The sequence below is a fragment of the Carassius auratus genome, chromosome 49, assembly GCF_003368295.1.
Source record: "Carassius auratus strain Wakin chromosome 49, ASM336829v1, whole genome shotgun sequence".
NCBI lineage: Eukaryota > Metazoa > Chordata > Actinopteri > Cypriniformes > Cyprinidae > Carassius > Carassius auratus.
Genome location: NC_039291.1, coordinates 15,853,376 through 15,865,924, shown reverse-complemented (window position 1 = coordinate 15,865,924; position 12,549 = coordinate 15,853,376). Strand labels below are relative to the sequence as shown.

Sequence of the window (12,549 nt, the reverse complement as noted above, 5' to 3'; positions counted from 1 at the left end):
ATATTAAAAGATTCAGAAGGATACAGAACTGCTAATGTGCATGTTTTTGGCTAACGCGACAGTGGAACACACACACACACACTCTCTCTCTCTCTCTCTCTCTCTCTCTCTCTCTCTCTCTCTCTCTCTCTCACTCTCTCTCTTTCACACACACACACAGACACACACTGGTACAAGCATATTGAGACACATGAAGGGTCCCTGAGGAGCAGTGAGTAATAGCGCTGGTCTGGATTGAGTGTGTGTGTGTGTGTGTGTGTGCTGGGAGAGCTTCTCAATCACACACAGCCTTCGTGAGGCTCTTCTTCCAGATCACTGAACCTGCGATCATCGGCTGCAAACATTCACACGAGCAGAGTGAACTACTACTATATATCAGATATACACTGAATCTAATTATTGATGAATTCATGAACAGCTGCTGGTCTAGTTCCACACGTGGAGCTAGCGTTTAGCTGCTAGCGGCTCACAGATCTGTATGTTCAGTTTTTAATGAGGAAACTGCTGATGCTGTTTGATTTCAGCTTCAGCTTGTGTCTGAGCTCCACGTGTGCATCCACACATAAATCTCAAACCCAGCCACATACAGCTAAACCTGAGGCTCTACAAATGATCTGGAAAGCTTTCTGACAGGTTTGTGGCAGTCAGACGACTTTCTGTGCTTATGAATGACTTATGAGGCTTTACAGCACAAGCATTTCTCATTGGCTTTTCACAGGGGAAAGTGTCTGGTTTAGCACCCTGGGATTTATCAGTAAAAACACTGGATCTGCACAGTTTGAGTGTCTTGAAATGTAAAATAACTTAGTTTGCAACTCTCCGCTGGTTAAATCTGGAGCTGATCTGTTTTAGCTGGTTTCTCAGCTTCCAAAACCCCCAAACAAGCATCTAAAACCCTGTGAAAGCATCAAATTAGCCAGGCTGTTTCATTTTAGGAGTGAGAGATTTGCTGCAGGATCTCAGCACTCATAGTGAAAGTTCAGCGGAGTCCAGCTGCTCAGAGAATCTGCACAAAACCAGCCCAACTCAAACTCAAAGCTCCCATTATACTCTCGGTCCCTCGCAATCCCATGAATCCTCCTCTATCTGCTGATGACTCCTGCACTGCTACCTTCGTTTCCTCTAATACTCTTTATACTGCTCAAAAAGCAACACTAAACTTTGAGTTTTGACGGACAAATTCACTGACAAACGAATGAGGATTATTGCATTCAAGCTCCTAAAAGAACACAAAAGCACCATATAAATATCATAAAATGGGCTCATGTGACTTAATCATTATTCACTGATAATGTCCTGTCCTGTGAGCAGCTGGAACCGAATCAGTGAATCAGTGAATCAATGAATCAGTGAATCAGTAAATCAGTAAATCAGTGAATCAGTAAATCAGTGAATCAGTAAATCAGTGAATCAGTAAATCAGTGAATCTGTGTATCAGTAAATCAGTGAATCTGTGAATCTGTGAATCAGTAAATCAGTGAATCTGTGTATCAGTAAATCAGTGAATCTGTGAATCTGTGAATCAGTAAATCAGTGAATAAATCAGTGAATCAGTAAATCAATGAATATGTGAATCAGTAAATCAGTGATTCAGTGAATCAGTACATCAGCAAATCAGTAAATCAGTGATTCAGTGAATCAATAAATCAGTAAATCAGTGAATCAATGAGTTGAACTGGGGAATGAGATCAGTCTGATTCATGATCAAATCATCCAGAACTGAATCAACAGACATCATCTCAAAGTCACTGCTTCTCCAACAGAATCTCATAAATACATCTAGATTGTCAGAAAATAACAGCCTGTTTTTATAGTGATCCTCACATAAAACAGCATATGATTACAGTAGACATGCAATATTCTACAGAACTTCTTCATGGTGCTTTTGGAGATTTTGGAGCTTCTGTAATTAATTTTAACGATATTAAAAGATTCAGAAGGACACAGAACTGCTAATGTGCATGTTTTTGGCTAACGCCACAGTGGAACACTTGATCACCCCTGCAAACCACTCAATAATCAAAGCACTGAAAGCTCCTGAGCTGCCATCACAAACACGAGCCTCACGCGGGCGGACGAGGACGCTTGATTAATGAAGCTTCTTCTGCCGTGCCGTCAGCCAAATGCTTTACAGTAAACACTGCTGCTTTCCAGGAGCGCTCGTCTGTGCTTACCTCAACTAAAAATAAATCCCTGCATTTAATATGCTGTTTCACATGAAGCCATTCAAGCCCAATAAATTCTGCATATTAGCTTAGTAAAGAAATCACATTTAGGAAAGGAAACCGCCTTGATATGAGCATAAATCAACACCGCTGGAGGTTATTTCAGATTATTACATACTGCACATTCAAACAGCTTTAACAATCAAAGAACACATCTCAAGAGCTTTCTTTATTGCTCTTTCTCTCAGTCAGGATCCTCCAGCAGAAGCCTGGGAGCTGAAGATGCCTCTAGCCTCGACTTCTGGAGGCCAAACGTGCTCCTAATGAAAGACCTAGTGTCTCTTTAACTTATATTGGGCCACAACAGCATGTCGGATCTGAATCAGCAAATTTTCCCTGCGGATGAAACTGCACAGATGAGCCAGGAACGACTTGAAAAGGAGGAGGCCATATGTTTAGACACCGTACCATCTGGGTTTGTGTTTGAGACAAGGCTTGAGACGACCAATCTGGACCACCCACTACACCTCATAGCTATAAACATTACAGTAATGATATTTCACTGTGCTTACTGTACATTAGGTCAAATAAATGCAGCCATAATGAGCAGAACGGACCCCACACTTCTGAACACCATGTTAATGTCCAACTCATCAGTTCTCAGTCAGAACAGCAGAACGAGTCATGTCCATGTCGTCAGCTCAATAAAATGTGTTTCTTCCCCAGGGGTAAAAGCAGATTGGGTCTCACAGGACACAATAAAGCTTTGTAAACAATCTCATTAACATTGCAGGGTGATGCGGTGTTCCACACACATGAAATCCTGGACAGTTATAAGTGATAGGCGTTTCCTCTAAGAGTGTTGGACTCAGAGGAAGCTCGAAATGCCAAAGCTGCCCATCATCATCATCATCTCAGGATTGAGGAGAGCCTGGACTTGGATTTGGTGATCTGTTGAGCACATGTCGCCTGTAACTCCCAGCAGAACCGCGTGAACGAATCCCCGCAGCGCAGAGTTTATGACACTGTGCCTCATGAATGAAGGATGTGCTAATGAGATTCTTCAGCTGCTCTTGCAGGACTTTCCTCTGTGTGCGTGTATATTAGAGCCGAATAAGCCGTGTGTGTTTTGTGACAGTCTGTTCCACACATCTAAAATGCCAAAGGAAGCTCTTAACAGCCTAATGAAGATCCTGATTAGCAGCTCAAATGATGTTTGGGTTTGGAGGTTTCTGCTAGATCTGGACGAGAAACATTAGCAGGCCGCTGATGTCCGGCAGTGATCTGAACCTCATCTGAGTGTTTAACAGTCGGTCTCTTTATAAGACAAACAGCTGACCTCTTCTTGTCCAGTTAAACAGTCCTACACCACAACATGAGCTTATGCTGATTACACAACACTATAAAGTAGATATTGTTTTTGAAAATAAGAAGGCAAATAAAACTGAAATGAAGCAGAACTAAGTCATTTTGTGAAAGTAATCCAGCAAAGGGAACACTAATGATTAAATCTGAACGCTCTGGAGGAAATTTACTAAGAAAGAAATGTGTGCGCTGAAAACTGGAAACGGTTTTAATTATTCAGTAAAGAAATCAGCTAATAGCCCAAACACATGTCAAATGAACACAAACATTTCTAAAGAACAGACTTTTGTGAATAATCTGTGATCAGGCTACTTTATTCATGCTAACTGCATTTAAATATGTAGTAGATAGTTCCTGGTTAAATCAGATGGGTGCTGCTTCGTGAATCCAGTTTAGTTTGAGAGCATCTCACAGGAAAACCTGGCTGTTTCATGAGCTGATGATTTCATGCGATGGAAATCGGACAAAAACATACAATTTTTAGAAAATAAGAATGAAAGTCCAACACTAAACCTAATTGCCCCTGGGGTGTATGCAGATCATTCAACACGTGAATCATACAAGCCACTAAAATATGTAAAATAGTAATGAATTGTCATGAGACTGTGTTTGTGTTCAACTGCATTCACTGCATGAAGGCCTGTGTCAGCAATCAGTGATCCTAAAAACATTTAAACAGTAAATTAAAGTAATAAGCACTCAGTGACGCATCTGTTCACACAGTCATTAAACATTCCCTGTGATTCATTTCACTTCCTTCATGTGACAAACAGCTTTAGAAATATCAGCTTTTATTGTGTTTTCATCTGCGTGGTCTGAAGGCTATGGCTATACATCTGAAGGCAGGAAGGTCATTTCCTGTCTCTGCTGGAAATGTTAGAAACTTTTACACCCAATGCTAGTCCTCCTATTGTCCAGAGCTGACAACAACTTTCCACTTACTCATTTAAAAAAGCACAAAAACAGTCATGAATCCCATATGTGTGAGTGTTTAAATCCATCACTGCTAGTCAACAGCTACTTCACTGATAACACATCATTCACAGCGAGCTAAACACATCCCTACAACTCCAAAGACACATGTATATATAGTTCACTGCAGCTTCCGGCTGAAATAAGCACTGGTGACTGTAAAACACCAGACAGAGCCAGATTAAAGACTTATTTTAATGCAGTTCCTCAAATAATACTATGTTGTGAGCTCAAAAGACTTTTAGCATAGTGCATGATTTGTAAACGAATAGATTTTGATGTTTACATCACATATTCAGCTCCATATGTCTGTCTCTTCTGATAGTAAACTTGCTCATTAGCGCACCCGGTGCACAACTGAAGTGCATGGCAGTATAAGTCCTCTTCCAATACAGTGTTTGTGTAATGTCTCTCATTAAAAACTCATAAGAAAAGCACAAAACATGTTTTCACCTATCTATATTTTCCAAAGGTCAAAGATCAGCAGGGCCGCTCCATTGACTCAATGGCTGTATGTCAAAAGCAAACATTTAGCTTGAGTGCAATGTTAATGTGTTTTTCTATAAGGCCGTGGAACATCCAGTCATGCTTTCCTGTTTTGGTTTGTGTCTCATGGACGTTTCATTTATCCATTTATTCCTGTCAGACTTCCCTGCCCAGATGGCAAAAATAATCCGCTGTTTTTCTGTTTGAACATTCCTGTTGTGATGACATAATAGGAACAGGATGGGTACGTATGAGTGCAAACACTCTCCATCAGCCTCTAACTGCTATTTTAACCTTTTCATGCTCTTTGGAAATATAGGAGCATAGTAGATTGAGCCAGGAGGATGGTACTGTATATGATATATATTTGTGTTATGAAGTGCTCTTGCTATATCCTGACTGTGATGTATAACGCAGGAAGAGCTGTGAGCAGACGTTTGACCCAGGAGTGGGTTAGAGAGGCGTAACAGCAGCTCTCGGCTCGTGTATGTTGACACTAAAGCATTCTGGAGATGGCACAGGCCTCTTAAGACGGATCGTTTGGATCGCTCAGCTGTTATTCTCATTGCACAATGACAGAAAATGAACAGGCCTTATTTGACTCCTTGGCCTGTAGGACACAGTGGCCGAGCGCATAACGCAGCTAAATATGGTCATCCCATTCTGTTTGAGTGGATTTTAAATGTTAAGGAGAATTGGAAACCCCATTCTATTACCAAAACACACCTGAAACATTCAGGTAGTGACAACCACTATAAAGTAGTGCATGATTAATCAAAACAGAAATCATGATATGAGTGCGATTCTCAAAGAGCAAACGCTGTGATTTCATTCATCTCATGAGCTTCTCCGAGCGACTGGGTTCACTGTGAATGATCCACATGATCTCCAGCTGGATCTCTGAGACTGAGCTGATTATGACATACCTTCAGGAGTGAAACACGAGCCAAACTATTTGCAAACTTGTAATGAGAAGCACATACTGTATAATCCAGCTGTTGTTAATAAAAAGACACTTTAAGGGCACCCTGCACTAAATAAAAGCATCATTTTAAAGTTTGAAAAAAGTACATATATTAAATGCTTGATTTTTTTTTATTTTACAGTGACATTACAATAAATAACATTAATTACACAACCATATTTATATATAGTCACAACATTTTTCAAAGTCACAGATCTACAAACAAGCACAGCAATAAAAGGTTTTTTTTTTTTTTTTTTTTTTTTTTTTTACAGAAGAATCAGATTTTGTTTATTATTTTCTATACTGGATATTTCATATTGATATTGTTCATGCGCACTTCGCTTATTTTTACATTATCTTGGATTTTATTTTTCATCATCTAACACTCACTTAAAGTAATAATTCACTTCCAGAATAAAAATCTCCTGATAATTTACTTGCCCCCAAGTCATCCAAGATGTTGGTGTCTTTCGGTCTTCAGAAGAAAAGAAACAAAGGCTTTCCAGGCAAACGTTCCAGGATTGTTCTCCATATAAAAGGACTTTAATGAGGGCGATTGGGCTGAAGGTCAAATCACAGTTTCAGTGCAGCTTCAAAGAGCTCCCAGCGGAGGAATAACAGTCTTATCTAGAGAAACTGTTGCTCACTTTCTATAGAAATAAGAAAAACACAAATGAATATGCTTCTTCACCATAGATGCTGGTCTTGCACTAGCTGGACAGAAAGGAAAGGTAGGATGAAAAACACTGGGTCCTGTGACACGTATGACCTTTCCAGTGGGATTACATCAAGCGTGAAGTCCAGCTACTGAAAGACTACCATCTGTGGTTAAAACGTATGTACATTTGTAACTTTTATAGAAACGAGCGATGGTTTCTCTAGATAAGACTCTTATTCCTCAGCTGGGATCCTGTAGAGCTCTTTCATCCTGTACTCAAACCGATTCAGACCTTCAGCTGGTGGTCCCCATTGAAGTCCATTATATGGAGAAAAATCTGGATGTTTTTCTCAAAAACCCTGATTTCATTTCAACTGAAAACATGAACATCTCGGATGACATGGGGGCGAGTAAATGATCAGGAGCGTTTTACTCTGGAAGTGAACTACTCCTTTAAGAATAAACAGGCTTTCGTTCATGTGTCTGTTCACAGCTGGTCACTAGTTATCATCACAAGGTCAACATACACTCACTGGCCACTTTATGAGGTACACATTGCTAGTATCGGTTTGGACCCTCTTTTGCCTTCAGAAATTGAGCATCACGTTAGTTCAGTCAGGCCACGTAAGTTAACATAAGTTATATGTTAACATAATACTGGATCTGTTCAGTGAGGTGACTCAAACTGTAATAAAACACATCAAGTGTTGTTTTCATTGACTCTCACATTAGAATCAAACATCCGAAGCCATAAACATCAGAATGAGAAAAACTAACCTCTGCGGTTTCACCAGTAGAACAAGCCACTGTTTCCTCCGAAACAGAATTAGCATCTCTCACAATGAGCCTCCTGTTCTCCAGGCCAGCGAGGGAAAAGATGAGACGCCGTTTCACCATTCTTGTTTGGACACTCTTGCATATTTCCTTTGATGGAGTTTTATCCATCGCCTAATATTTTCCAGGAATTGGAGGCAGACGTGTCAGAGCGGAGGAAGAAAAATCTTCTCACACTGTCAATCCAAATGTTTTAATTTCACTGCTGTAATGCCGGAGTATGTCATAATACATTCCTGTAGAGCAACGACTGCATTATGCAACACACACACACACACACACACACACACACACTGATCTCAAACAGAATCTGAGGTGTCCTGTCAATATTCATGCTATCCCTCACGCTGTATGTCTTGGTAAAGTCTGTTCTGTTTGTGAAAGTCAAAGTGAAGAGCAGACAGTAATCTTCAACCACTCAGATCACTGTTGGATTTAAGGCATAAGGTATTTAAGCCAAGAAGTACCTTAAACGTATTCAGATTTTGTGTATGTAATGCAAAGCCAAAGAATAGGAGGAAGTCCTTTTTAAGATATGCTAACAGATTAGCATGTGAATTACCTTCCCCTCCAGCTCTCGGAGATCCAATCAAAGCCTCGGAGGAGCCGAAACAAAGGAGAGTCTATGACAGCTAGATTATAAACTAGAGTATTAGATCCATGGAACAAAAAACAACACCCTTCCTTCAGCTATTAGTATTAATAATGCTTAGTGAAAAGGTATAGCAACCACAGACATTACTGTACATAATACACTGTCATGAACAGCATTAGAGACTTTTCTGGATACCTCCACTAAACAGTTTACAGCTACTAGACTCTTAAAGTGCTTTACTGGCACCGATGCTTCCATGAAGAACCTTCAACATCCATGAAGCATTTCCACACAGCATTTACAGTGGGAAAAAAATCTATAGGTTGTTAAAATGATTCAAGAATTGATCACTGGATGGTTCTTTGGGAAGCCACAAATGGTTCTGGCATTGTGGAGGAATCTCCCTTTAGAACCTTTCATGTTAAAAGGAGAAACTCTTTAACAACAACAGCGTGTCTTACATTATAGGACTAATTAAGCATGTCTTCATTAATCAGCTTACAAATGTATGACGTCTGAGAAGATGAAAATAAAGATTAAAGTTAATGAGAATCAGCCCGTCCATCAGTGGAGAGGAGATCCTGTAGAGTCATGAAGCCCAGTGTACAACAATCATCAGGAGGACATGATGAATAACACATCTGATCTGGACACCAGTGTTAAACAACCTGGAATCACAAAATAAAAGCCCTACAGTCAGGAGCTCAACTGAACACCTCGTCTAAAGGACGTTCCCCGTCCTCCTGGTGTCAATCAGGTCCTGGACCAGGCTCTGTCCTGCTTATCTTCAGAGGCAGGAGTCACACTATCTCAGGCTTGTTTTGAGAGCTGTGATGTGGGTCAGTGTTTCAAGAGTTTGAAGTCAATTCTTCAGCAGTAGGATACGTTACAAAAGGAACCAGGTCTACAGGAGATAGACCTAAAACTCTGGTTTGTGTCTTCAGTGAAACAAAGTCCTCATCCGAGTGGAAGAAAAAGGTGTTTGACTCCAGGAAGATTTTAGATTGCCACTTCACACAGAAAAACTGAATCTGAAAAACATGAGCTGAAACTACGAGATAATCAGAAGAGCGATGCCAAACTGTGTGGACACAGCAAGTTTAAGTGTTTAGGATTGTGTTTCAAACGAACATCAGAATCTGAAAGCAGCTGCTCTCGTACAGTACACGCAGAAGCATGGTTTCTGTGGAAACGGCTCTATTTCCTTTGTGTTTACAGCTGGGGTGGAAATATTTGTCCCAAATCAGTCATCTGGCCAGCGCCGTGCTGGCCGAGCTCTTCACCATCATCTATCATCATATATTACAGGAGTTCTTGTGAAATCTGAATCACAAAAGCTCTAGAAGCGGTCACCTCAAACATCACACTCCCTCCTCAAGCTTAAAGGAACAGTTCACCTAATAACTAAACTCTGTTTACCCCCCTCACTTATGATTTATGTCCATGCAATGAAAGTCAGTGGTGTGCAAAACACCTGCATTTGATTTCCTCTTCAATGTGAGGGGGAGTAAATGCTTTAAATGTGCATTGGTGGGTGAAATACCCCTTTAAAAGCAGACTCTGAAGCGTTTCTCCTGTATCTGGAGCAATGTGTCCAGTGTCAGCTGATTTCCGAGCAGAGCAGTGTTTTTGATGCCTCGTAATAACAGCCTAGACATATCTCAAACACATTAAGTTCATTATCAACATAAAACGAGGTCAAGAATGCAATCCTTTGGCACGCGTCCCGTTTGGAACGAGAATGAACAGCTCTGCGTTATTTTACAGATGGAGCACAATACAGCTTTTGTGGACATGATGTCATCCTTAGGGAAGATCACTCTCAACTGAACAGTTACTGTGCCAACTATCTGTCATTATGAGGGGAATTGGAGTAAAGACAAGGGGTTTAACCCTCTACGACCACCTTCTGTGACCTTGAACTATGAACCTCACCTGGATACACTGATGGAAACTTTCATAGCGCCTCAAAACTACTGTGGAAAAACAATATCAAAACAGCTACAATGGACATACAAATTAATATAAATGCATCTGCATCTTAACAAATCATGTTCCAGCAACAGTTTCTAAAAGAGTTCTGTAGACTCAGCGTTCAGAGAAAACCACATCAGAGCCGGAGTGCCTCATCATCATCATCATCATCATCATCTCAGCTCATCGGATTCATTCATCATTCAGTCCCCAGCGGCTCCTGTGCTGCTCGTGTTCACCTGTAGCCTACAGTCAATCTAATTTCACCCTCAAACTATAAGTGTTGTTTTTAACAATAACAAAAATATCCCTTTATTGCACAGCTACTTACACAATACATGGACATCAAGGACGCCCCGTCCTGTTCCTGGAGCAAGGCTCAGCTCAGCCCAGACCTAATTAAGATCATGAGAGCACAGCTGTGTTTGATCAGGGTGAGCTGGACTCTGCAGGGGTCACCCTGATGTGTGTGAAATATCTGCCTGATTTCAGAGAGGCTTCGGAGGCAGTGTACGGTTAAATGAGCCACAACTAAATAAACAAACAAATATTTGATTACTATAATACCGATTTCTCGCTAGAAATAACATCAAAAGTGCAACACATTTACACACAAACTGACTACCAAATGCAACTTTCAGACACCATCTTCAGCTCAACAGTCAAGCAATGGAATGCAGAGGATTGTGGGATATCAAAGATTGCCTTCAAAATTCGTTCAGAAGAACAGGAAGTCCAGAGACAGGAAGTAAAGCAGAATTTATATTTGGACATGTCTTGATGCCTTCCTGTCTTGGGATTCTGTCTCCGAAGGCAGTATTTTAGCGGGGGATAAGACATAATTGTTCTTCTACTGTTAAAGCATGGCTCTGTCCCTTGAGTTCCAGTCCTGCAGAGTTCAGCTCCAGAGAGTGTCCAGTGATCCTGGAGACCTGGATGAGATTGTGAGGTGTGTTTGATTAGAGCTGGAGCTGGACTCTGAGAGAGGACCTGGAGGACCAGAGCTGAGAACCACAGCCTTAAAGGGACACGGTAATAATATCACTAATGCTTTTACATTCACTAGGGAATCTTTTGCATTCCCCAAAGAACCTTTGTGTTCATTTGCAAAACTGTTATGATGAAAATAATATGAGGTGAAAGGAAAAGCGCACAGCTTCTCAGGGAAATGCAATACTTTTTTTATTCAGAGAATAATTTTCACCATCATACAGATATGAGATAAATCTTAAATTTAGAGTAGAGTAAAGCTTACAAAAACGGGAACTGGTTAAAATAACTGAGTGGTCTGTGAAACAGATTAGCACAGGAATGGAACAGGTTCTTTGATAAGCGTTTGACTCGTTTATGCGAATCGACTCAGTGGAAGTTCATTTCAAATCGGTTAAAATATATATACATATATAATGTCATGGCGTAATTACGTCATCCCGTGACCATGACGAAGTTCACACGCTCTAAAACACCCAAATAAATCACATATCCGTTTTTCCCATTATGTTTTATTAGTATGTGTTTTGTAAATACGTGTTGCACCCATGATTAAAACAATCATTTAGAAACTAAACATTATCTTTTGCAATATGCTCCTAAAATTCATTTAAATCTCACAACTACAAAAGAAAAAGCAAAGAAAACAAGATTTTGCGAGTAATAAAATGCTGTTGTTTATTACAATCAACTCATTTTCGTTTATTAGACACACGTGTCATTATCTCCATTATGTTTCATGTGTAACATTTCTGTTGTCAATCGGTTATTAAAGTAACAGATTCTCAGTTCACTCCCAGTTCACACGACAGAAAGAGCCGATTCCCGGTTGAATGACTCTCGAGAACCGCTCGGAACGATTCAACAGCGAACCGATTCACTAAAAAAGATCTGACTCAAAAGAACGAGTCGTGCACCTACCTCTAACTACTTTCTGCAGCTTGTATGAATGTATAAAGCACATAAACACGTTAGCTGTGATTTCTGAAACATGTGAGTGATGTGTCATACCTGAGGCAGAAGAGCAGAGGCACACAGTGATGAAACTCCAGCACCACACTCTGCTGAGGAGAAATAAAGATGGAGATGATGCGAGATGTTTCTCAGAAGCAAATGAATGAAGTATAGAAGCTCAGTCACCTCAGCAGCGAAGCATCTCTCGCTCGCCCCATGATGCACAGTAGAGACAGACACAGACCCTTCTCCTGCAGCTCCACGTGAACAAAGACAGTCTCAGTTCGTCCAGAGTCCCTCACACACTGAAATACGACTCCGAGCTGAAGCAGAGCTCCCACCTCCTCCAGCCCCTCACCTCACACACACACACACACACACACACACCGGCTTCACCACAGACCTCTGCTGCGAGGTGATGAATACAATCTACATATGAAGTAGTGTGCAGCTACAGACGGATATATGATGTACAGTAGTCCCAAAAAACACACAAAAGTGTATGGATGTCATTACATCTGTTACAATATTAAACCAATGATGCGAGAGCTTTTCTCAGAACTCACTCTGAGATCTGATTTTCTTTTCT

The 12,549-nt window shown here is 40.6% G+C and overlaps 1 protein-coding gene across 3 annotated transcripts in view; it reads right to left on the bottom strand.

The window, feature by feature from the left end:
* Positions 1–12,306, bottom strand: part of col15a1a (collagen, type XV, alpha 1a) — a 57,449-nt gene extending 45,143 nt beyond the window's left edge. The window contains exons 1-2 of one of the 3 annotated variants that reach the window (XM_026238270.1): positions 12,147–12,306; positions 12,018–12,070 (exon numbers count right to left, since the gene is read on the bottom strand). In XM_026238270.1, coding sequence (XP_026094055.1) covers positions 12,018–12,070; positions 12,147–12,178 — 85 coding nt within the window. In that variant the 5' untranslated portion in view covers positions 12,179–12,306. The remainder of the gene's footprint in view (positions 1–12,017; positions 12,071–12,146) is intronic. The other 2 variants (XM_026238268.1, XM_026238269.1) reach the window with 2 other exon arrangements.
* Positions 12,307–12,549: the final 243 nt, after the last annotated feature.